Below are 24,141 nucleotides of genomic sequence, written 5' to 3' on the forward strand. Positions count from 1 at the left end.
ATTTATTGCACACTAGATGATGCCCGCAGCTTCGCCCGCGTGGATTGCTCAGATCCCCTGCAGCATTAGGATTGAGGAGTTGGAATCCAATTTTTTAATGGAACAATGTCCCAAAGTTCCTCTATCGATTAAAAAAAAACTACGCAAATCGATATAGAAATCTCGGAGATATCAAGTGCATAGGTGGAAAAACACAACTTCTCCATTTTTTAAAGTCGTTTAAAAAAGTAGCCTATGTTACTCCTTGGTTAATCCTCTACTAGTCTGTGCCGTCCCTAAAGTATTAATTTACAAATTGCGAAAAACCAAATTTAATTTGAATTTCGCGGGCAGACCCGTCTCATGCACCTTAAAAACTTCGCATTTCATAATATATATATTATATATAATATTTTAAGTATTATAATTTAAGTATTATATATAAAAATTATATATAATACTTAAATTCGAGTTGACAGATTTGTCTGATCTCAGCGCATAAAAGGTAGATAGGTCATCAGGCCATAACTATACGCTAACTAACTATACTAAATATAATGACTACCAATAAACCTGCTAACCTAATTTGGTAAAATGTACCTAGTATTATCTCTGAATAGATAATAATATTATTTATCATTTATCTTATTTATCTATTCAGTGGGTACTATGCATAATATGATGTTGTGACAAAATCAATAATGGATCTCTTACGTATGGCTAGTAGGTATGGCTACTGCAGGCTATACTTACAATGCGTTTTTTAACTGGGACAACCCACCAACCACCCATGGCCCCACCAGGCACCAACCTTGCGGTTATATGGGCTAAAACGCGGGAGGGCGCCCGTTCGGTACTTGTCTTTCACGGGGCGCCTTCTGGACTCCCTACAAATTATTTTCCTTTCACTTCCTTGTCCCCATCAAGTCACTCTCCCCTTTCTGGGACAGACGTCACAGATACGAGAGATTCTTGTTGCCGATCGTGGTGTCTCCTGTTACCCACTTCCTCTCCAGTATTTGCGTATCTGTCTTCAGTATCGCTATCGCTATCGCTCCCCTCCTCAATGCTCGTAGATTCCTCTTCGTCACTTCCTTCTCCCTCGTTTTCCTCCCCTCCGCGTCCTCCTCTCCGTCTTCGCTGCCGCACTTCCGAGCGGCTCCTCCGTTTGTGCCACGCGTGCGCGAACTCCCGCAGTCCTCGGAAGTTCACCTCCGAAGAGACCAGGTCCCGGTAGTACACCGGACCCACCTCCGCATACACCATCCCATCCAACATCTTGCTTCGGAGATCCTCATACAAACTGCAATCCCACAGGACGTGGTGCGCATCCTCGTCACTCTCGCCACATTCGCACAAACTACTCGCACACAGTCGAAACCCATGTAGGCGCCACCGGAGGCATCCGTGGCCCGTGAGAATCTTTAACTGGGACAGCATGAGGAAATCCGAAACTATAGGAGATACAGGGAAACTATCTGCGATGCGATGCAGTTTGATTTGTAAGTAGTTATATCCATGCCAAATTACAGCTTTTTAGCACTTAGGTACTAATAGTCTCCGGACTAAGAAGCGGATTGACGGGTACGGCGACATTATACCTTGTTTACTACGGAACCCTAAAAAGACGTCTATTACTTATTTATTTTAGTCATACCTATGTCGCCCAGTTCGCTGGTAAATATTATTTGAGTACCTACCTAATAAAAAAAATTGTTTAAGTATTAAACAGATCACCAAGTTCATCAGTATCAAGTTCGCGATAGGTCGGCACTCGCACAGCCCCCGCGCTAACCCGGTGCGGGATAGCGCGGGTGACGTGCTGGTGTGCGAAGCGTCCCTCCGCCCAATACTTCAATTGCCATCTCGACCTGTCGCGAACGATAGGTATACGTTACCGTGATTTACAAGATCTGCTTTACATGCTTTACACCTATTGTACCTACTCATTTAAATGCATTTAAATAGGCGGAAACATCACTCGTTGCGAGGCTGAGAGCCTTCAGTGAGATAAACAACGCGGTTAGGGACCAACGTCGACGTGAAAATCAGCGACAAATATGTCGTTATTTTATTTATTCATATTTATACTATTAGGTAGATTGTTTTTGTTTAAATATGAGTAATTATAAAGAATATTTTTGTGATTATTACACAAAATATTTTTTATAATTAGGACTGTGCTATTAATTATTATTAATAGCACTTATTTTTAATACAGAGACGGAAATTTCGTGTAGAGGGCTCCAGACAGAAAGGAGAGCAAGACAGTTATTTCTCAGTCGTAATGTGGTGACAGAATCATTAGAGTTCGACGGAGGTGTGCTAGTGGATGAAAATGGAAAAATTGCAGGAGTTTACACACGAGAGTCCATTAATAAGCTCCTATCCGCCGATGATGGTTCACTTGAGGTAAATATCTAGACCTTTCCAAACTTTTCACTATAATTTTGCAAAAAAAATATTTACTTAGGTACTTAAATAAACAATCAATTGCAATAAGTTATAATATTGTAAACTAAGCGAGCACGATTTTTGCCTACAAACTTTTAACTACCAAAATATTACTGTACATTCGAAAACGAAGACGAAAATATAATAAAATCATGGACCTTTGACTCCGTAATGGCATTTGTTTAAAAAAACTGCACTGTCTAAACGCTTCAAAATAGTTTCAGTTGACTATAGGAGGAAGAGAATAAATTATGTATATAGTTCCAACCTGGAACTTACAAGCTTATAGTATTTAAGTACCTAGGTAGGTAGGTACTTAGTGGTTCCAACTTTTCAAGGTTTCGTCTTTGTAATATTGGGCAGTGGTCCAATCTCAATGAGATCTCGTGCTCGATGGCTTAGTTCAATGGCTGTACCTACACTCTACAGTACAGCCCCCTATTAAGCTTATGCCTTATTTTAATCCAATTAGATACCTGCTTGTTACTACTTAGGCATCTACCGTAATTAAAAAATTCTTCAAAAATAATACTTTTATATGTTAATTAAATACATACCTACCTTATAGGAAGGTATAAAAACATTAAAATATTTGGGTATTGCTCGAGAAACAAATGAATGTTCAACCTAATTTTTTTGTTCGAAAGTAGTGGTTTAAAAAATTTAAACTGGTCTCGTGACGATCCACAAGACCAGTTTAAATCGCGACGGCAAATTGTTTATTCATTCTTAATTTTTTGGTCCCCATTATGCAATTTTATAAACAAATCCATAATACCTACTATAAAACCTGTTTTTATGTTGTGAAGAACGGTTTTAAATGTTTCGCCAAATCTATTATGCTGTGTTCACGCAATGTAGGCAGGTACACAGATTCCTGACCAGATTTTCCGATTTCCGAGGACTTTCACTATTTTGCATCCGAAGACTGAGCGCACACTTCCCACTGGCTATTATTGCCTTGGTCATAGCTAGCCTAGCTCCTCAACTCTCAAGCCATGGCGGCTAAAGGAGTTCAAGCTTCTCTGTTGCAGCCATGACATCTTCAAATGTTAAAGAAACGCCCGAGCAGCATTCAGTCGTCACGAAACTTAATTGGCTAGTGTTAATACTTAATAGGTACTGAAGACCGGTCAAATGCGAGTCGATCTCGCACGCGAAGGGTTATGGGTATGAATGACATCGCGGCCGCTGGCCACCCCGCAGGATGCACCTGCTCCTGGCTGATTTTTCCCTTATTTTAGGTGATAGACGGTGGCGACTGGGCACTAATGGCAGGTGGAGTAGACTCGCACGTACATGTTAACGAACCTGGTCGAACAACGTGGGAAGGGTATGTGACGGCCACCAGGGCGGCGGCTGCAGGAGGTTTCACCACAATCGTTGACATGCCTTTGTAAGTAGTTACAAGATTATTTTCATAAAGGACGTTCAAATTTCAATACATTCGTAGTATTCACGTGTATATTTTAAGATTTACACTAATAGAAAGCACACTACATAATACAAGGTAGGTACAGTAAAGGTTTTTTTTTAAATTATTTTAAGGTACGCCCACAGTATGTTCACAAAACACTAAAAAATTAATTATAATTAGATTTTAATTATAACACAAATTAATTAATAGGTAAGTAGTCAAAAAAAATAACACTATTAAATGTTTCTAGGAACTCAATTCCCCCGACAACAACGATTGAAAATCTTAAAATTAAAACTTCTGCAGCAAAAGAAGAGGCTTACGTAGATGTTGCATTCTGGGGAGGCGTCGTTCCTGGTAATGAGGTATGTTTCCTTTATATTTTACAATACCCCAAAGTCGTTCACCCGTTCAATCCGTCCGGTTTGGGTCAACGTTGCTTAACCAGTGCAATCGACTAACTCAACCTGTGACACAACAAGGCTTCTAAAACTAATCACTACCCGTGAAAACTAATCCTACTTTAAATCTCTCTCTCTACTAGCTTTTCAAGCCCTTCCACCATAGACTATATATAAATAAATGCCTTCCGCTAAACTTTGACATAACTGCTTTTTGCCCGAAAAGTCAGTTTCTACGAGATTTTTGAAAAACTTGAACTTGTGTGCTTGCGCGGTGGAAGCGTGGGTCGCGCCATCTAGTTTGTTGTAAATAATAATATAATTATGTATAATATAGAATGGTATGGTATGGTAGATATAGGAAATATATAGGTAAGGTATATAAACTTTATTTCATTTTTAATTTTAGGTGGAATTACAAAACCTGGTCAATGCTGGAGTGGTTGGTTTCAAAGGATTCTTAATAGACAGCGGAGTCTCTGAATTTCCTAACGTCGACACAAATGACTTAGATAAAATCTTCTCTACATTGAATGGAACAGACACTGTATTAGCTGTAAGATTTGACCTTGCTTTTTATAAATTATTCAGTCTAGAAGAAGCTAACGCGGCAAAAGTAAAGTTGTTATTTCGATTTTCTAGTTCCATGCCGAATATCCAATTACTAAAAACAATAATGGAAGCCAATGTGAAGGATGTGATTCTACTGGTCAGTATTACTCTTTGTTGCTTGTTTAGTTTTACTGATGTCTAAAACAGACGTATAGCGTATCTAATGGGCATATTGTTCTACAAATACAACTATCTATTTAACCTGAGATTTATTTTGAAGATAGGTAATTATTTTAAAATAAGTTGAGACAGTGACAAATTATTCACATCATCATCATCACCATGATCAACCCATCGCCGGCTCATTACAAAGCATGGGTTGACGGGTGTCCCCTCAGAGTGAGAAGGGTTTTGGCCATTGTCTGGCTTGGCCATACCACGCCGGCCAAGTGCGGATTGGCAGACAATCACATACCTACATACCTACTTAAAAATGATATTTTTTATTGACTGTAAATAACTAGTGGTTCGATCGGTGAAAAATTAAATAACTACCTAGGTAGTTTATTATAAGTTAGGTAAGTAGGTATTGTTTAAAATAATCTAGTGAAGGTCATGCCTCATTATCCACAAGCATGGGTTAGGTGTACAAAAGTAAGAAACTTTGTTTTTGATGATGACAGGTAGGTACCTACATACGTCTTAATATTTTACGCTTCATTATGTCCATATAATATGTATTTAATATACTATATTTATGTACTATCTATATGTACATTTTATTGAAAAATGTATCTAATTTTTCAGAAGCTATATAATAAAGCGTTAATACCCGAAATGACACGTAAACGAGTTTAACGACGCGACGTAAAGGTATAAACCTACAATACAATGTGTTGTGATTGTTTCAGACTTTGTTAGATACTGCAGTAGGTATTAGAGTTGGTAGACTGAAACGTTTTACAGTTGAGTTTACTTAGCTGACCTACCCCGGCTTCGCTCGGGTGAAAGGAAAAAAAATTGAGGGTCTATGAGAAAACCTTTACATGAAAAATCTCAGGGTTCTAGTTACCTACCTAGTTCTGAGTTTAAGCTTTTATAAAGTGCAGATTGATTGGTTACAAGTACTAATGAGTTTGTTTTGTTAGCAAGCCATTTGTATGATTACAGATTAGGTATGTACCTTATCATATAAACAGTTAATTAATTCGTAACTGATTATGCCCTATATATTTTACAGATCCACATTTGTACAGCACCTACCTAGCATCACGGCCTCCAGAAATGGAGTTGGAAGCTGTGTCATTACTAGCCAAATATATTCCTAAATATGAGTAAGATTTACTTTCTAATATTATTTTTTATAATTTCTTTCCTTTTGCCCCCACACGTCTTCCCCTTCTTCGAAATACTAATTGCTCTTTCCGTACTCTTTCCGTCCGCAATTTTAGATCCTCAAAGTCGATACCACGATGCAAAATAATATGGCGCCATCTAGTTTACAATTTCATGAATTAATAATACGACTGTTACAATATTTTTTTTTTACTAGCACCAAATATAAGAAACTATTGTGTTTATGGTATCGTTGACGACCGCCCGCGGCTTTTCTTTGCCGTGGGAATTTCCAAAAATCTTGCTTTATTCCTTGTCTACATTATAAAGGGAACCTCTTCGCAAAATTTCAGCTTTCTAGGTCAGGGCTGAGCGTTGATTTACGTCTTTGTATTTGCGCGCCCGTTGAATATCTGATTTGAAAACATGATTTATAATTACCAATATATTAATTACTCAATTAAATTTATTTCCTCAATTATAGTGTGCACGTACACGTAGTTCACGTGTCAGCAGCAGGTGTTGTACCGATATTGGAACAAGCTAGAGAACAAAGGATACTGTCAGGATCCACACGTTGGCGTGGTGGAGTCACAGCAGAAACTTGCCATCACTATCTTACTTTAAGCTCGGAACAAATCCCGCCTGGTCACTCCGAGTACAAATGCTCACCACCTATTAGAAATATTACAAACAAGGTAGGAAACACATGTAAATATACCTACATATTTTTCGCCTCAAAATAGACGGTTAAGTAGGTTTTTCTGGACAACTTCCACCGCGTCAAAATCCTTTCTTTTAGAGTGGCGGCAGAGAATACTCATAGTTTTCTGGGGTCTATGATAAAGCTTAGAGGACCAACATCCAAAAGCTCAAGTTTTTGGAATAGACTTCAAGTGGTTTGACCTATACATTGATAAAATATATGTCAGTCAGTCAGTTTCTGAGACCTGTGCTGAGAGCTGTGTGTGCTTCGCAGTTATAGTGAGTTAGTTACGCGGCAGATTACCGACTTAATTTTTTTTCTTTATTTATAGGTATACTTAAGTACACAATTTTCAAAATCTGTTCATAATAAGCTAATCTGATTCCTACTTCGATGGTTCATACAGATAAAGCTGTGGGAGTACATCAGAGATCGAAGGCTTGATTTAATAGCGTCAGACCATTCACCTTCCGTTGCTGATAAGAAAACGCCTGACTTTATGTCGGCCTGGGGTGGAATATCTTCTGTTCAGTTTGGTAATTTTTTATAATAAATTTATAATCAATATTAGGTAGCACAGAATTCGCACTGGGCCAGCGTGGCAGACTACGACCTAAAGCCGTCTGATTCTGAGAGGAAACATGTGGTCAGTAGTGGACCAGGGATGGGGTTGATCATGATGATGATGACGAAGTATATAATATCAACTTGCATTTTTATTGTATTCAACTCGTATAAATTAAGTAAGTAGTTACTTACCTACACTTACCTATACTTACGTATTTACTTTTATTTTTGATTCAGGTCTATCGTTGTTTTGGACAGAAGCAAAGGCTCGTGGGTATAGCTTGAGCGCAGTCAGCCACTTCCTATCTTCGGGGCCCGCACGTCTTGTTGGCTTAGGAAACCAGAAAGGATCATTGAAGCCGGGCCTCGATGCTGACCTTGTGTTCTTCGATCCGAACGCTTCGTTCATCGTCACGCCTGACATCATTGTGTACAAAAACAAGGTTACTTTTTGATTTTTATTTCAATTTATGTCATTTTAAGATTTCATGTTAAAACAAGGAATCTATAGGTAGGTATAGTTACGTCGAGAGCATGTGTATTTATGTGTCACAGTCATTATTGCAAGAGTATATTGATTGTAGAAGCGCCCATACATACTTAGCTATAGAAATCTGTTACCGCTACATAGAAGCATAAATAGTAAAAATTTCAAAATGGCTTCCATGAAAATAAAATAAAACAAAAAGAAGTGTTATTTCTTGTACGATTGTATGGAACCCTTCATGTGCGAGTCTGACTCGTACTTGACCTGTTTTTATTACAAAGTCTCTGAATCTTCAATACCTTCTTAAGGTAAGACCGCACTGGGCGGAACTGCGCTGCAGCGAAGCGACACGACACTATTTGGTGAAGTTCGGTATACCGCACTAGAACTGCAGGGGCGCTACAGTTTTGTCCGTTAGTTGGCCGGCAACCACTAAAGGCGATGGATGATATTGAGGACGTGATCATAGTGTCACTACTTTGCGAGGAAGAAGAAAGGCTAATGCAATCAAGAAAGTAAATCATAGAGCTCTGGATAACTAGTTACTAACTAATAAAATTAACTTTTCTTCGTTCATTTTACAAAACAAATTGCACGTCCGAGACGTTATGACTTGTATGAAATATGAGGTAAAGTGTCGCGGACGCGCTACTTACTGTAGCGCACCTAGCGGCAACGGAACTGCACGTCGCGACATCGTGCGTCAGTTTTGCTTAGTTGCCGCGTAGTGCGATGTCTAGTACATTTAATTCGAAACAATATTTTGAAGTGCAGTATCGCGTCGCTCCGCTGCCGTGCAGTTCCGCCCAGTGCGGTCTTACCTTTACGTGTTCGTTATCTCTTTCAGTTATGCCCATACATGTACCGTGTGTTAAATGGCAAGGTGATGCAGACGTACTTGAGAGGTCAGCTCATATACACAGATGGAGAAGTATTCGAGAATCCACGGGGCCAACTTTTAGTAAATGAGGATGGGCTGCGTAAATTATAAGTAATTTATGTTTAAATATAATTTTTGTTTGTAATGTGCATTAATTTAAGCTATCTAAATCCGCCATTATGTTAACTAGGTAGAAACCTAATAGGTAGTATTTAATTTATCCAATAAATTTAAAAGTTACTCTTGTCTTTTTATTATAGTTAATAAAATATGCGCGAACGTGCAAATTGAGTAGGTAATAATGGGTAGGTATACCTAAGTATTTGCTTCAAGTATGATAGAGTGCTTTATCCACAGGGCAATTCAGAACACATCGATTCGGAAAGTTATCATAAGTACGTTTCTATGTTGAATACTTCTTATCGTACGATAATTTACCGAATCGAAGTGTTCTGAATCGCCATGCAGGTCGACTAGTAGCCCGGAAACTCTTTCGACCTCGTAAGAGAGTAGTATATTCCTTGCTTTCGACGGCGACCGTTAGAATCTGTGATTTTTATAAAAGTTATGGTTGCCGTACATGTATGCGTATCCGTATCCGTATCCGTATATGGTTGCGTGCATGTAGCCTCAACACAACTGCAACATCTATACAAATCACAGATTCTAACGGTCGCCGTCGACTAAGTTGGCGGGCAAGTCAACCGTGCGTAATGGAATGACGTTAGCACAAAATATTAGTGTCACGACATTAATTTCGTGTAAACGTCTAATTTCACAATGCAATATGCATGCGTTACGAACGTATATTTTAAGAGAGCCTGGCTAGAATCCAGAGCCTAAAACCCGTTAAAAAAAAGTTTTGACTTTGACATATTGATTGAAAAAAATAACCTCTCAAGATTACCGTTTTTAAATTCATTTTCATATTTTAATGAATAAAATAATGGTCTAAATAGATGCCAAGTGTTTGTGATACAATAAGGCCTAGGCAACCTGACGCTCCCAAAATGCAACTCGAGTCTCTAGAACTCGCTGGGTGCACCCTTGACCGCTATATAAACGCCGACAATTCCCGCCCTTCGTTTCTTGAGGTTTGCTGTTTATGTATTTAAAAACATTCAAATTCTCCGCTATATATAAACTTAGAAAGACTGATGACGAAAATGTTTGTAAACTTTTGGATGGGAATTGTTTTTAGATAACAGGTATAGCAGCTCAAGGCACTCCAACATGCAGTGGTCTAAACGCAGGGGATTACAGAAACTTGGCTGCTCTACTGAACCACCCAAATTTATCTCAAATGAAAATTATAAACAAAGTTCCGTTACCACCTGAAATCATGGAGCATTTTGCACGTATCCTTTATAGTAATTTAAAAAAAAAAATAGTTTCTATACCTAAGCTTCCTTACCTCATTTTTATTTATAACTAGAATCTAGAGACTTCAACAGCATAAGTTTCAGTTTCGCAAATATCCCTCAGTAACTGAATTTCTGGGATAAAAAGTGCTCTATATTTGTCTCCGGGATGCAAGCTATATTATGTGAAACAAATAGATGATGATGACTTTGATGCAAGTTAGGTTATTTATAAATCCTGTGGGAACTCTGATTGTATGGGACAAAAAGTAAATTATGTCCTTCACCGGGATGCAAAGTACAAAATTTTGTAAAAATTGGATAAATGGATAGGCTGTATGAATTTAAAAAGTTAGCAGACAGACAGACTTTCACATTTATAATATTAGTATGGATTTAAATGAATAAGTCATAAGAAGTATGTTTCTTTAACCCATTATCTCAGATATGCAATGCCATTGTTTAATGGGAGCTTTTCCAGAAATAAGTCGTGTGTGGCTTGCCATAGATAGCAACATTTATGTCTGGGCCTTTGAACATGGTAGTGATGTTGCCTACTATGATGGTTTAAGTGAAACCATAGTCAGTGTGGGCCTGATCAAGCCCAAGTCAGGGGTTTTCCAGAATTTTGTAAAATATTTGCTAGTACTGACTACAACTGTTGAAATTGTAGTTCTAGGTAAGTTCTTGTATCTTGTTTTGATGGCTTATTAATTTTTGCCCATAGCTTTTGTTACCTTAGTTTGGCTTTCAAAACATTTAAAAGTCTTTATTTTCCAAGGATAACATGCTTGGATTACTCCTTGTGTAATCTTATTTGACACTGAGTATTGTCATAATCTGGTCAGCTATTTTAAAGATTAGCCTAGACAAACAAACAGAAGGAGCTTAAATAGAAAACACTGTGAGAAGTTATATATTTCAATGTGTCATAATGCTAAATTATAATTTGTATAATTTTTTAGGTGTCACATTTTCAAGTAATAAACAAGATGGCAGTGCTGAGTTCGAAGAAATCCATTTAGTGCCAGAGCCAGTATTTGTTTTACCCACAGATGGTGTTTCAATGTTGTGTGTGAAGGCAACTTCTAAAGGCAGAATATTTATGGGTGGTAAAGATGGCTGTCTTTATGAAATAACATATCAGGTAATTAAAAAATATTTTGAATAGTTGATATTAGGTATCAAACCAACAGCTGACAGTATTTTCTCCATAGAGCTCCTTTGTAGCCATCATGCTTAGCTCATATTAACTCTAGTAAAAAAGGGTTAAAGGAACTAAACTATTAAAATTATAAAATACTTGGGTTTAACTTAGGATTATTTTTAGGCAGCCTTGCACATCCCTGGTTCTTGGGTAAAAGGAAGTAGGAATCTGTTGTGTATGTTTCATGGATTGCCTATATAATTATTTTATTTTCTATTTTCAGGCCCAACTAGGATGGTTTGGTAAACATTGTAAGAAAGTAAACCACTCAACTAGTGCATTATCGTTCCTAGTGCCTTCTTTTCTTAATGCTGCTTTGTATGATGAAGATTCCATAGTTAAAATAGAAGTAGATAATACTCGCCATATTTTGTACACATTAAGTGAAAAGGGATGTATAGAGGTGTTTGACTTGGGTAGTGATGGTGAAAGTTTAACAAGAGTGGTGAGGTTAAGTCAAGGAAAAATTGTCTCCTCAGCAGTGGACATTGTAAAGTAAGCACCTAATATTTATGTAACTTGTATTTATGTAACCACCATGTGTATTATTCATAGATAAATAAACTGATCAAGTGTGTCTCACAACCTGTGTTAGGTTCTGTAGCCACGCTTGTTGCAAAAAAATTGCATTATTTCTTAAATGGTAGTTTTTCAAAAACTGTCTTAGAAGTCTAATAATGGTTTTAAAATAAAAGGACATGTTTGAAACTTGTTGGGAAGACACACTAGATGAAGAAGATCTTTATCTATACATTTGAGGGCATACACTAACTAAAATTCCAAGTCATTCTGTTCTGTTGTTAACATAATAAATTGCATCGCAAGCAAAAAAGGTATTTTTGGTGTGTATCATCATCAGCATCATCATTATCAACCGATAGATGTCTATTACTGGTCTCTTGTAGGGACTTCCACACGCCACGGTCTTACACCGCCTGAATACAGCGGCTTCGTCTCAGATGTTGTCAGTCCTCCTAGTGGGGGCTTCCAATGCTGCGCTTTTTGCCATTCCAGCGCCTTGGGACCCCAACGTCTATCAGTCTTTTCAGCATTGCCATCCGCTGAGCGATGTTGATTACTTTGGTGCATATGTTTTCTTGAAATATGTTTTGTTTTTGTTTGTAGAACATTAGAAGCAAGTAATTTCAAGCCTGTCATTGCAATATCGGCCGTGGAGGAAACAGAATCGTACCATCTAAACTTAGTGGCTGTCACACAAACTGGTGCAAGATTGTATTTTAGTGTTGGAAGCGGAGAGTAAGAACATGCTTTTAGAAAATATAACTATTATGCCGATTAAGGAAAAAAATTATGAAGTAGAATAGACAATAATAATAATCATACGAACTTTTAGATTACTAAAAAACTTTGGGACGTCTTTGTAGGAGCTCTAACTTACTGTTACCTGCAAATTGAATTTTTTAATTAAATTTTGTAGTTGTTTGCTTATATATCAATGTCATCTATTTCCCATATTCCCCCTATATGATTTCTTGGACAGGATCACATGTGAGTTAAGGTTTTCAGGTCAGTTTTTAAATTTTTCAGTGCAAATCAAAGCGGGCAAAGGCCTCAGTACCTGACGTTACTGCACGTTAGGCTGCCGCCAGGTTTTACGCCTAACGCTTCCGTGTTAAAACCAAAACAAGTTCACAGTGCTGTTTATGACAATGGTAAGTCCACAGTATCATGTTACCAAACTGAAAACAACACTAAGTATTTTTACAACATTTACTCTGGATACCGCGCGATACTAAAACCGAAGCCACATCTAATTCTAGCTTACAACCTAAAATATAGTACCACCAGGTACGAAATGCTGTGGGAAGACCTAAGCTTTCAGGAATCAGGGCTGAGTGCCTTTGAAGGTGTTCTCAAACTAGTAGAACGCTGCGCTATTATTTTTCCTAGGGCTGTCGATTAGACCTAACGCTGGCACATAGTATGACATTCTTTTCAGAAAATGTAATGTTTGTTTGTTTCACAGGTACACTTGTGATGGTGTGTTCGTCCGGTGGCGGTAGTGAGGCGGAGTCTCTGTGGTGTCTGTCGCGAGTTTTGCCCGGCGCGGGCTTCAGCGAGGCGCACACAGTGCTGGCGCTAGACGGGCCCGCATGGGCGCTTACTGCCCTACCGCCCACGCACCCTGCACATCTGTCCCCAGCTTTACTTGCTAAACGAGGTATGTCCATAGGTACGATTGTGATCATGTATTCGTCGGGTAGAGGCAGTGAAGCGGATTCTCTGTGGTGTGTGTATGTGTGTGCGTGTGCATGTGTGTGAGTGCGCACGTGCACCTTGCATTATCTATCGACGCATACTTTTAACTCCATAGTACATTGTTAGCGTGGCTCTGAAACCCCGGTCAAGAAAATCACTGCAAAAGCATGACTTAGTGTTTGTCGGCAGAGGTGTGGGCGTCGTCGCGCTGGGCAGTGGTGAGCGCCTGGGGCGCAGCGCTGCTGGCGGCGGGCGCGGCGCCCGACCTGCTGCGGGCGCTGCTTCGCGACTGCCACGGCCCTGACGCTCAACCTGTTAAGGACTTGTTCCAGGTACATTGATTATTGCCGCCACCTTTGGGATTGGTCTCCCAAGTACCAACTTGATACATTAGACTCGATAAGGCATTAGACGATGATAGGATCAAAGACTACAACTCGATTAAGGCGAGACCAACACATGGCCAAGATACGACCACAACAAGACCAAAACACGACGACGACAAGACCAAGACAGAGACACAAGCTATTTCTGCACATTTCGCCAAAAATGGTTCAACAGATTGGCAGTAGAAAACTAGCAAACAGACAGACAGATACACAAACGGACAGCTATTAGCATTTATAATGTATAGAAGTACCTATGGATGTACTAATTTTTTAATATTATACAAATGGCTTTATACAAATACTGTAAGATACTGGCCTTTAGAAAATATTTTTGTCCTTTGATGAAAACAAATTCTTGTTACAAAGTATAATAACAGTCGTCACTTTAATAAAAATTATGAAATTGTCCTTTGCTATTGCTAGCTCCACGGAGTCGATCAAGCGTGCGCATGCGCCCTATACTTGGCATGCGAGGACACGAGTGGGGACATGTCTATTAGCGAGTGGGCGGCGCGAGCTTTCCTGTTATACGGCAACCAGGTCACACCCTCACCGATGTTCCAGCAGACTTCGCAAATGGCTTCGTCTGTAGGTAAATACGTTTTTTTACATTCTATGTACATATAGCTACAGACCTTTTAAAAAGCCGTTTGAAAGGAATTAAATACACTCATGTTAGCTAAAACACCTTTGACACTATTATTTTGGTGCCTGATACAGTTGCTTGCAGATATTGTTCCTGCGGGATGATTCACTAACCCAGTGTTCAATGATAAATGATCGCCACCGAGCTCATTTGACATTTATTTTTAATCCATTGAAGGTTTTCTATGACAAATCATTTTTTTGCCACTCAATGAAGCAGCAATGTAGAACCAACCAGTGTCAATGAGCTCGGTGGCTATTATTCATCGTTGGACACTTAGTTAGCGAATCACCATGCAGAATTCACACTTTTAAACACAATTTTAGGTTCACCAAAATTCTTGCCGCGTCAAGTATCAACGCCGATGTCGGTGCGGCCACAAGATCAACTAAGGCAAGGGCAAATGAACCAATCCTACCAGTCTCACATCAACCAGACCATGGGCATGCAGAACCAGACATTCATGCCGCAAACACTGCAGCAGAACATGATGAGCCCCACCCCATTCAACCAGTCTTCCTACATGGGCAATGTTACACAACAGACAAGGGATAATTTCCCCTTACAAGCCGAGTACAGCGCCAAGCACAACGGTCTGTACATTTACGTTGGAAGAATTTTATGCCCGATTTGGAACTTGAAGTGCGTCACAAAATCTATGACGCCGGATAATAAAGAGTTTGTAAGTGGGTTTGGATTTAACTTTTTAGACTTTCACTTGGTATATTATTTTAATTCTTAGGCCCGGCGCCCACTAGCGGCACGGCACGGCAAGGGATTTTTCTAGTAATAAATAAGTTGTTCTTTTCAATAATAATGTTAGTAGGTACAAAAACAATGCCCGCGATAAGCTAAGGCACACTTGATATCCCTCAAGATAGCACCCGCGACCCGCGCACTTCATATTTAGGTTGATCTCGGGCCTCGGCATGTCTAAGGATGTCATAGCGTGGTTTAGGACCACGCTGCGACGTCAGTGAGCACTTACATGTAGGGTTCGGTATGTGCCGAAAGATCGTCTGTCGTGCTGTACCGCGAATGGATGCTAATTTACCACGTGTAATAAACTAAGCTGCCATACTTAGTTGACATGTAGCGATTGAATCATAATACAATTTTTTTTCTCAATCCATGGGCCGAATACAATTCACATTACATATTGAAATGCTTCCGTAGATGTCAAGCAAAGTGACGGGCGAAGATTGCGCATACATCGTAATGAAACTGCAAAGGGTAGCCGCGTTCGTACAGCGACTCATGGCCCCCCCGCATTCCGAGGAACAAGCTTCTTTACATGCTTTAAAACTATTTATCAGTAAGTTTCTAATGGGCATAAGCTAGTCTAGTTTATTTATAATATTAGTATGGATATAGATTTTCAATGAATAATATACATTTGATGGTTATTTATTTAAAACTTTCATGTACATGAAAGCAATTAATTTCATTTGCTTAGATTCTTCTCTGTATTATACAGAGAAGCAAAATATTCTAAGCAAATAAAGCTCAATTTGCGTATAGACTGTTTCAAATGTGTTCACCTATTCCTTACAATTGCAGCAATGGCAATAGAGATGCTGAGTCTTTGGAAAGTTCTTTGCGAGCATCAATTTCACGTGATAGCTGCAAGCCTTCCGCTTGAACAGCAAAGTGCATTGCAAGCGGCAAGTTTCAGGTAACTCTACAGTTTTCCTGATGTTTTTAACCCCCTACCCAAAAAGAGGGGTGTTATAAGTTTGACGTGTGTATCTGTGTGTCTGTGTATCTGTGTATCTGTCTGTGGCATCGTAGCGCCTAAACGAATGAACCGATTTTAATTTAGTTTTTTTTGTTTGAAAGGTGACTTGATCGAGAGTGTTCTTAGCTATAATCTAAAAAAATTGGTTCAGCCGTTTAAGAGTTATCAGCTCTTTTCTAGTTTTCTTGTAGAAAAGTAGGTTAGATAACCGTTAGGTTCATAATATTATGTCAATAGACAAATGTCAAGCTGTCAAGATGGATGTTGCCTAAATACATAATTATTTATTTGAAAATGATGTTTTGGAAAACTCAAATACTTTGGATCGTCGGGGGTGTTATAAATTTTTAATTTACACTTGTCATACAAGAAATTATGCCCCAATGCTCATATAAGAGACACCTCTCATGATTACACCCAGTTGACAATGACAGAAGGTTGGGTCAAGATGTGGTGTTTTAGAATAAAAAGTTTCAGTATCATCATGATCAACCCATCGCCGGCCCGCTGCTGAGAACATATTGTATCTTCTCAGAATCAGAAAGGCTTAGGCCACTGTCTACCACGCTGGCCAATTTTTTTGAGCCATTGCAAATGGCCAAATGCAGAGTGGCGGGCTTCACACACCTTTGAGAACACTATGGATAACTCGTACGCATTCAGGTTTCCTCAAGATGTTTTTCGTTCACTGTCGTGAACGGAGTCGTAAGTGGTCCAAGTTGTCCTAAATTAAATAAATTAATTCATTTCATTTCATATGGTAGACATAAAATGACCAATTTATTTTAACATGTGTATGTTATTTCAGAGAGTTGTTAGTTGGAGGACAAGAAGTTGCATCACTTCTCCTTGGGTCGCTTGTTGCTGGTTATTTGAGAGACAATGCCTCCATTGATGGAATATCACAAAAGCTAAGACAACTCTGTCCAACATTGTATAGGCAAGAAGATGCCACATGCTCTAAAGTTAGTCCTGATTAAATTAATAATAATTATGAAATAATCTACTATATCTAACTTCTACACTCAGGATTGGCCATTTCAAGCAAATTACAGCAATATGCTGAAGAGATATCCATTTTGAGATTCTTTTGCGTCACAGATATGTGGCAGGTTCTTTATTTTACAACTTGTTGAATTTGTAGTACTATGCATTTTAATTGGGAAGAGCACCGCCATTTTGTCTTGTACCGCCAGGTTGAAGGCATATTTCAATATAATTATTGTGTGTGATCTCTGTTTGTTGCTAATAAATTTGGTAGTCTCTCTTACTTCAAAAAAAAATATTTATCTATTTATTTAATAGAACTAAATATTGAATTGAAATACATTACATCACTTTTGTTTTAGGCAAACGAGTTATTGATTTTCGCAAAACAACAGAAAAATCCCGCAGAGCGTGAAGAGATGCTTCAACAAGCCTTGAAGCTTTGTAAGGTAACCTTCACTGCGTTATTTATGAATTTAATCAACAATTTTTATTGTTGTTTTTCCTTACCTTGAAGAAAAGGAAAACAAGTGGCAAAGGTGCACTATATGCGGCCCATACGACCTTGTTACCGCAAACCGTCCGGGTACGATCCTGGGAACGCACCTCTAAATTTTCGGAGTTATGTGCGTTTGAAACAATTACATATCACTTGTTTAACGGCGAAGGAAGACATCGCGAAGCAACCTGCATGCCTGAAAGTTCTCAATAGTGTGTGAAGTCTGCCAATCTGCACTTGGGCCGCGTGGTAGACCAAAGCCTTATTCTGAGAAGAGACCCGCGCCCAGTAACGCGCCGGCGATGGGTTGACGATGAACATGATGTTTGTAGTTTATGTAAACTTTTGTAGGATGTAGCACCAAATGTGAATCTCCCGCTGGTATGTTCCAAACTTGTATCAGCGGGCTTCTACACTGGCGTAGTGGAGCTCTGCGTTGCCTGTGCCAGTAAGCTGGACCCGCAGGATAAGGCCGTGTACTACTACAAGAACGATCAGCCCCCGCAGGACAGGGAGGGACACTTGATGTACTTAAGAAGGTACACAAGTTTTTAAATTATTATCTACTAGCTGATGCCTGCGATTTCGTCCGCGTGGATTTAGGTTTTTCAAAAATCCCCTGGTAACTCTTTGATTTTCCGGCATAAAAAGTAGCTAAGGGCCGTGAAAAGCTAGCAGTCAGACAGGCAGACACACTTTCGCATTTATAATATTGTTATGGATGATTGTTTCGACAATCATCAACGGACAATTTAATGATTTAAAGGAATTTTCTTCACTTGGACTGTGAGATCTTCCTTTCTTGCCAAATTTCATGATTCTAAATCAACATGAAGTGCCTTAACAGGTTTTGATTATTATTGGAATGAGTTGCGACGTTGTTGATCTTCATTTTATACTTTACTCGCATCATTTGTAAGTGCTCTTAGGTTGGAATCTATAGATAGCAATTTGGCTTTGCTCAGTTACGAGACAGATTTACGCCAGCGGTATAGCGCTATCTCGTTTTAACAATGACTTAAGTCTGAGCAAAGTCAAAGTGCGCTCTAAAGCCTTAGTCTAGTTCTTAAAGGAATCGTCCGTACCTTTCCGTACCACCAATCACGTACGTACGCATGCAAAGTGAGCGCGAGCTAGTTCAATTAATTATTATAGAACCCTCAGAAAATGGCAGGCAAATTATGCCCTGTATTGTATTGATTATATAGAAGCTTTTTCTTCTGAAAAATACCATCTCTGTAAACAAACATGTTTCTGAATTTGAGCTAAACAAGAATATCTGGTTTGTAGAAGGGAAATCTACCGCGAAGTGTGCGTGGCGTTAGATCGTCTGTACGAGCGCAGCAACGACGCAAACACCTCAACGCAGTCTGACGCGCACCTTACACTGTCGCCGGCTGACGCTAACTATCAGGTACTTAAAGATTATATTTATTACGATAGTCACTTTTAGAAGTAATGTGCACTATACTCTATCCGCGGAAAAAAGTTAGCATAGTGTTCTCTCTGTTAAGTAATCACATAGAAATGATAGAGACAAAAATCTCAGAGGACGTTAACCATTTTGAATCACCATCCAATCACAAACATGTTTTCAAAAAACATTCGAAAATGTTTTCAAAGATCATTCGAAATTCAATAAGGAAAGATAGTAAAAATATAGATACTATATACAAATAATATTGTTTCAGGGCAGAAAATTAGTTTGGGATTGTTTATGTCGAGATGATGAGCTGCTACACGTTGCAGTTTATGAGTGGCTCGTTTCCAAAAACTTAGGCTCAGGTAAAAACAATATACCTACATTTATTTTGGTCTTAACACTTTATTTTTCACCCAAAAAATCGTAAACGAACTGTAACTTTTAAGATACGTTTCCTTCCTGATACGAACCGCTAAGGTGTAGAATGATCTTAGGGCGTTCCTGCCACCTATAACCTAAATATCTTCAAAACGAGTGAATAGGCATCTTCTAGGCAAGCGTGCTCCAACCTTAAACATCATCTTTCTTTTTTAAGCATGATTGATGTCAAGTAAGCCTATCAAGCAATTTAAAAAAAATGTCCGACCGTATGTTTATATTCTATATGTTTTTTCAGTAGGTAAGTGCTAAAAATAAGAATGACTATCGATATGCAACACTGAATAATTGCGGCAACTGCTGTTGACATCATCCATAATGGCATTTTTGGACTGAAATGTTCAAATACCATTCACCTTTTTAGAACTTCAAAATCAGCCGCACAATGTGCAGCATATTGCATTATCTTATGTGTATATCAAACAGATTTTCAGACGGTCTGTTTTTTTCGGATTATAGCGAATTAAGCTTCTTTGTACTGTATAGAATTACTGTCGTTGAGCGGTGCTCCTCCGGCGTCGCTGCGCACGTACCTGTCGACGGCGGCGCGCCAAGCCTCCGCTCCGGCTTCCCTGCACTTACTGGACCTGTTGTGGAAGGTTCTGGAAAAGGCAGGAGACCCCTTGGCTGCTGCTCATGTGCTCGAAGGATTAGCTACCAAACCTGGGTAAGTTATTTTATTAGTAAACCAAGATTTTATAAAACTAAAGGCAAAGGATGTTCATATTTGAAAACATTCAGAAGATCTACTGCAGCTCGGACTTGGACGAAAGGTTCCGTTATTCCTACCATTGTACAAGATATAACATAATGTACAAGTGTACTTCTTAATTTATTTAATTTGATTTAATCTCTGTGCTGGTACATGTCTGCTATAATGTATGATGATTGTAGATACTAGCTAACGCCCGCGACTTTTAGGTTTTTCAAAATCCTGTAGGAACTTTTTGATTTTCCGGGATGAAAAAGTAGCCTAAGTGTTAATCCAGGGTATAATCTCTTTCCATTCCTCAGCCTAATCCGTTCAGTTGTTTTTGCGTGAAAGATTTTCAAACATACACACAAACTTTCGCCTTTATAATATTAGTGTGATGAATAGAGTTTTATTGGTGTGTGTCAGCACGGGCGCTACGCTGGCGCAGCGCATGGCGTGGGTGTCGGCGGGCGTGGTGTGCGTGCGCGGCGCGGGCGCGCGTGCGGCGGGCGGCGCCGAGCTACTGCGGCGGCTGGAGGAGGCGGCCGAGGTGGCGCGCGTGCAGGCCGCCGTGCGCGCCGCGCTGCGGGCCGCGCCGCGCCCTCCGCCGCCACACCTGCTGCAGCGCCTCGACGACGAGCTGCTCGAGATCACACAGGTATAACTTTTGGCACACAGTGAACGGCACACGAATGGAGCGGAACGGCGACATTCAATATAGAAGACGACACACAGTAGACGCTCGGCTAGTGGCCGCCATACAACAAGACGCGGCGAGCGTGGCGTGGGTGCGACAGAACATGTTGTACTAGTACAGTAAGGTTTTTTAACAGTCAAATAGAGAGCTGGACAGGAGCACGTTACGCCCGACGGGACACCAGCCTTATATTTAATTATAAACAAATGGTCAAGGAAACAGTGGAAAAGCTCATTGATATTGTTCCAGGCCATGTTTTTGGCCAAAAAAGCGAACAAACGTTTGACTAAATAAAAAAAATACATGTTCATGGTAGTCCTATGTTATTTTGAGTTGTATACATAAAAAGCGAGGTCCCACCTCTAAAATAATTCGTTACTTGAACAGTTGTATGAAGAATACGCAGACCGCTACAATCTATGGGAGTGTAAGCTCGCAATAGTGCAGTGCTCAGGGCACAACGACGCGCTGCTGGTGGAGAACATCTGGAGCAACATCCTCGCCGAGGCGGAGGCGGCCGCGCGCGCGCTGCCCACGCCCGACGAAAGGCTGGGCTCTGTTCTCAGCAAGTTGACCACTTTGGGGCGGGAATATGTTAACACTGGGCACTGCTTCCCGTTGTGTAAGTTCATTTATTAGCTTAGTAACTGATTCCCGCGTGGATTTAGATTTTTAAAAACCCCCAGGGAACTCTTCGATTTTCCCGGACAAAAGGTAACCTATATTTTCCCCCGGGATCCAAGCCCTCTCCTTCTCTTCGTCAAAATCGGTTAAACGAACGGTTACCTTTTGTTTCTCATGTCTATCGTATTTTATCCACACAGAAAAACAACGGAAAACAGTCACTTGTAATAATTTATTTCAGTATTCGTACAAGTCCGTAGATGACTGAATGCAGCAGCAGTAAGCGACGCACGTATCGCCGCGACAGTACTGATTTATATGCATTTCTATGAATTTTTTCATAGAAACTAGAAGTATCGCGTCGATGCTACTGCTGAAGCTGCAGATGCCTGCGGTCGGCTTCGGACTTGTACCTTAACAAAGTTTTATTTGCTTTCAGATTTTATCGTCCGGCAATTAGAAATAATGAGTTGTAAGCTACAAGCCGAAAAAAGCATGGTGTTTAGAACTATATTAAATATTGGGGTATCATTGGAGCAAGTCTTGGATATTTATATAAAGTGAGTAAACATTTAACTATTTTCTGTAGGCTTACTTAGTTTGTGCCACAAAATAGATCGATAAATCACCCACTGTGCAAGTTCAAGATCAGAGTTCTTTTCATCTGATGTCAACTATACCAAGGCTTGAAACTGAAAAGTAACTTGACTTGCAGTTTCTTCACTTGAGTTACAACATACATTCTAGACCTTATATTATGTACTAAATGATGCCCACGACTTCGTCCGCGTGTATTCCAGTTTTTTAAAAATCCCATGGGAACTCTTTGATTCTCTGGGATAAAAAGTTCCTTTTGTAAATTTTCCGAATGCAAGCTACCTCTGTACCAAATTTCATATAAATTCCTCAAACGGATGAGTCATTACGAATCCCGTAACAACTCTGATTTTCCGGGATTAAAAGTGGTCTATGCCCTTCCCCAGGATATAAGCTAACTCTATGCCTATGAAAATCGGTTCAACTGTTGAGCCGTGACAAGCTAGTAGACAGACAGACAGACAGATTAGTATGGATAGTATATAGTATAGGTAGTATAGTGGTAGATGCACAAAAAAAGGTTAGAAACCAATGTTTTTCTTGATAGATTGGTGAGCGTGAACGAGCGCGTGTGGCTCGGATGCGGGGACGAGTCCCACGTGTGCGCCGCCGCGGCGCTACTCCTGGACGCGGCGCGCACCGAGCTCGCGCCGCTGCCGCCCACGCCGCGCCGCCGCGCGCTCACGCGCTGCAAGGACCTGCACGAGGCCACGCTCTCCGCGTTGCAGGTGAGCCTCATCTTCCCTAACGACCGCCCGTACCTTTTTATATTTTATTTACATAGTTACACAAGTTAGCCCTTAACTGAAATCTCATCTAGTGGTAAGTGATGATACAGTCTAAGGAGAGCGAGCTAACCTGGAAGGGATATGGCAGTTTTCATTGAACCCATACTCCTGAGAACAGGAAAGTACCATACTGAAAACAGGCTGAGAACAAGTTCGTCCATACATCTACAGATAGCGCTCCAAGCGCAAACCTTGTGAAATTGAAATCAGTGGCACTGAAATTTTAACTTTGAATGAAGGACCTTTAGATCTATGACTCAGACGTTACTATGTTTCGGCACTCGAATTCTATCAACGTTGGTTAGATGTTAAATCTCGTACTACTCAGCACATTTACTATACGTCCTAACGTAAAGTCATGAATAGACTTCAATAATAACTTCCAAAATTATTTTTTTCAGAGTCGACCAAACACCCAACAACTTATTGACAAGTTGACAGTGGCGCAAGCGCATCTAGACCGTTTAGATTAATTTTATCTACGTAAAATTTTCGGTTTCGGACAATAATGGTGCTAATTATTATAAATAGTTTGCAAATCTCTCAACTACAATGAAACATTTAAAACAAAATGACTGAACTTTTAAGTCAGAGCAAAGTCAATGTAGTGTCCTTGTCTCAATGTTTCATGAGGAAAAGAATAGCACTACTTTTTAATTAGACCTTTGAATAATAAATTTTAGTTTAGAGGATGTGTATGTTGCGTTGCGGATTATTAGCACCATTATATCAGTTCATATTATAACATCCAATAGTACAATCATTTCTGTATTCTTTTCCATATCACTGTGGCTGTTGTTAAAATGGTTGCCACTTATATGGATTGTTTTTTTTATTTCCGAAGTGATAATCATTTTCTTAATAGGGATGTTGCCATGTCAAAAATAAATTATTTTTTAGTCAAGTTGAATGGGTCTTCCAAAATACGTATAGTGCGACAGGTCGAGATGGCAAACGGGGGCGGGAGGCGGGAGGGACGCCCCGCACAACCGCATTAGGTTAGCGCTGGGGCTGTGCGGGTGTGCGGGGCGTCACCACCCCGATTGCCATTTCGA

At 39.7% G+C, this 24,141-nt stretch overlaps 2 protein-coding genes across 2 annotated transcripts; both read left to right on the forward strand.

The window, feature by feature from the left end:
• Nucleotides 1–1,920: 1,920 nt before the first annotated feature.
• On the forward strand, nucleotides 1,921–9,019 carry LOC123880858 (allantoinase-like). Its single transcript, XM_045929210.1, has 11 exons — nucleotides 1,921–2,076; nucleotides 2,201–2,391; nucleotides 3,678–3,829; nucleotides 4,101–4,215; nucleotides 4,661–4,807; nucleotides 4,894–4,960; nucleotides 6,044–6,137; nucleotides 6,623–6,836; nucleotides 7,251–7,380; nucleotides 7,649–7,854; nucleotides 8,746–9,019. Exons 1-11 carry the CDS (start codon nucleotides 2,040–2,042, stop codon nucleotides 8,887–8,889), a joined length of 1,497 nt encoding a protein of 498 aa, XP_045785166.1. The 5' UTR covers nucleotides 1,921–2,039; the 3' UTR covers nucleotides 8,890–9,019.
• A 647-nt stretch (nucleotides 9,020–9,666) lies between these two features.
• On the forward strand, nucleotides 9,667–24,085 carry LOC123880847 (nuclear pore complex protein Nup154). Its single transcript, XM_045929194.1, has 24 exons — nucleotides 9,667–9,872; nucleotides 9,980–10,136; nucleotides 10,585–10,818; nucleotides 11,105–11,286; nucleotides 11,570–11,841; nucleotides 12,472–12,603; nucleotides 12,895–13,019; nucleotides 13,334–13,528; nucleotides 13,756–13,898; nucleotides 14,379–14,547; nucleotides 14,928–15,283; nucleotides 15,778–15,916; nucleotides 16,162–16,276; nucleotides 17,148–17,304; nucleotides 17,689–17,775; nucleotides 18,177–18,364; nucleotides 19,116–19,239; nucleotides 19,517–19,610; nucleotides 20,173–20,353; nucleotides 20,807–21,038; nucleotides 21,465–21,699; nucleotides 22,141–22,261; nucleotides 22,846–23,026; nucleotides 23,488–24,085. The coding sequence occupies exons 1-24, from the start codon at nucleotides 9,738–9,740 to the stop codon at nucleotides 23,557–23,559; spliced, it is 4,026 nt and encodes a 1,341-aa protein (XP_045785150.1). The 5' UTR covers nucleotides 9,667–9,737; the 3' UTR covers nucleotides 23,560–24,085.
• The last annotated feature ends 56 nt before the right edge of the window (nucleotides 24,086–24,141 follow it).

The sequence above is a fragment of the Maniola jurtina genome, chromosome 3 (assembly GCF_905333055.1).
Source record: "Maniola jurtina chromosome 3, ilManJurt1.1, whole genome shotgun sequence".
NCBI classification, from domain to species: domain Eukaryota; kingdom Metazoa; phylum Arthropoda; class Insecta; order Lepidoptera; family Nymphalidae; genus Maniola; species Maniola jurtina.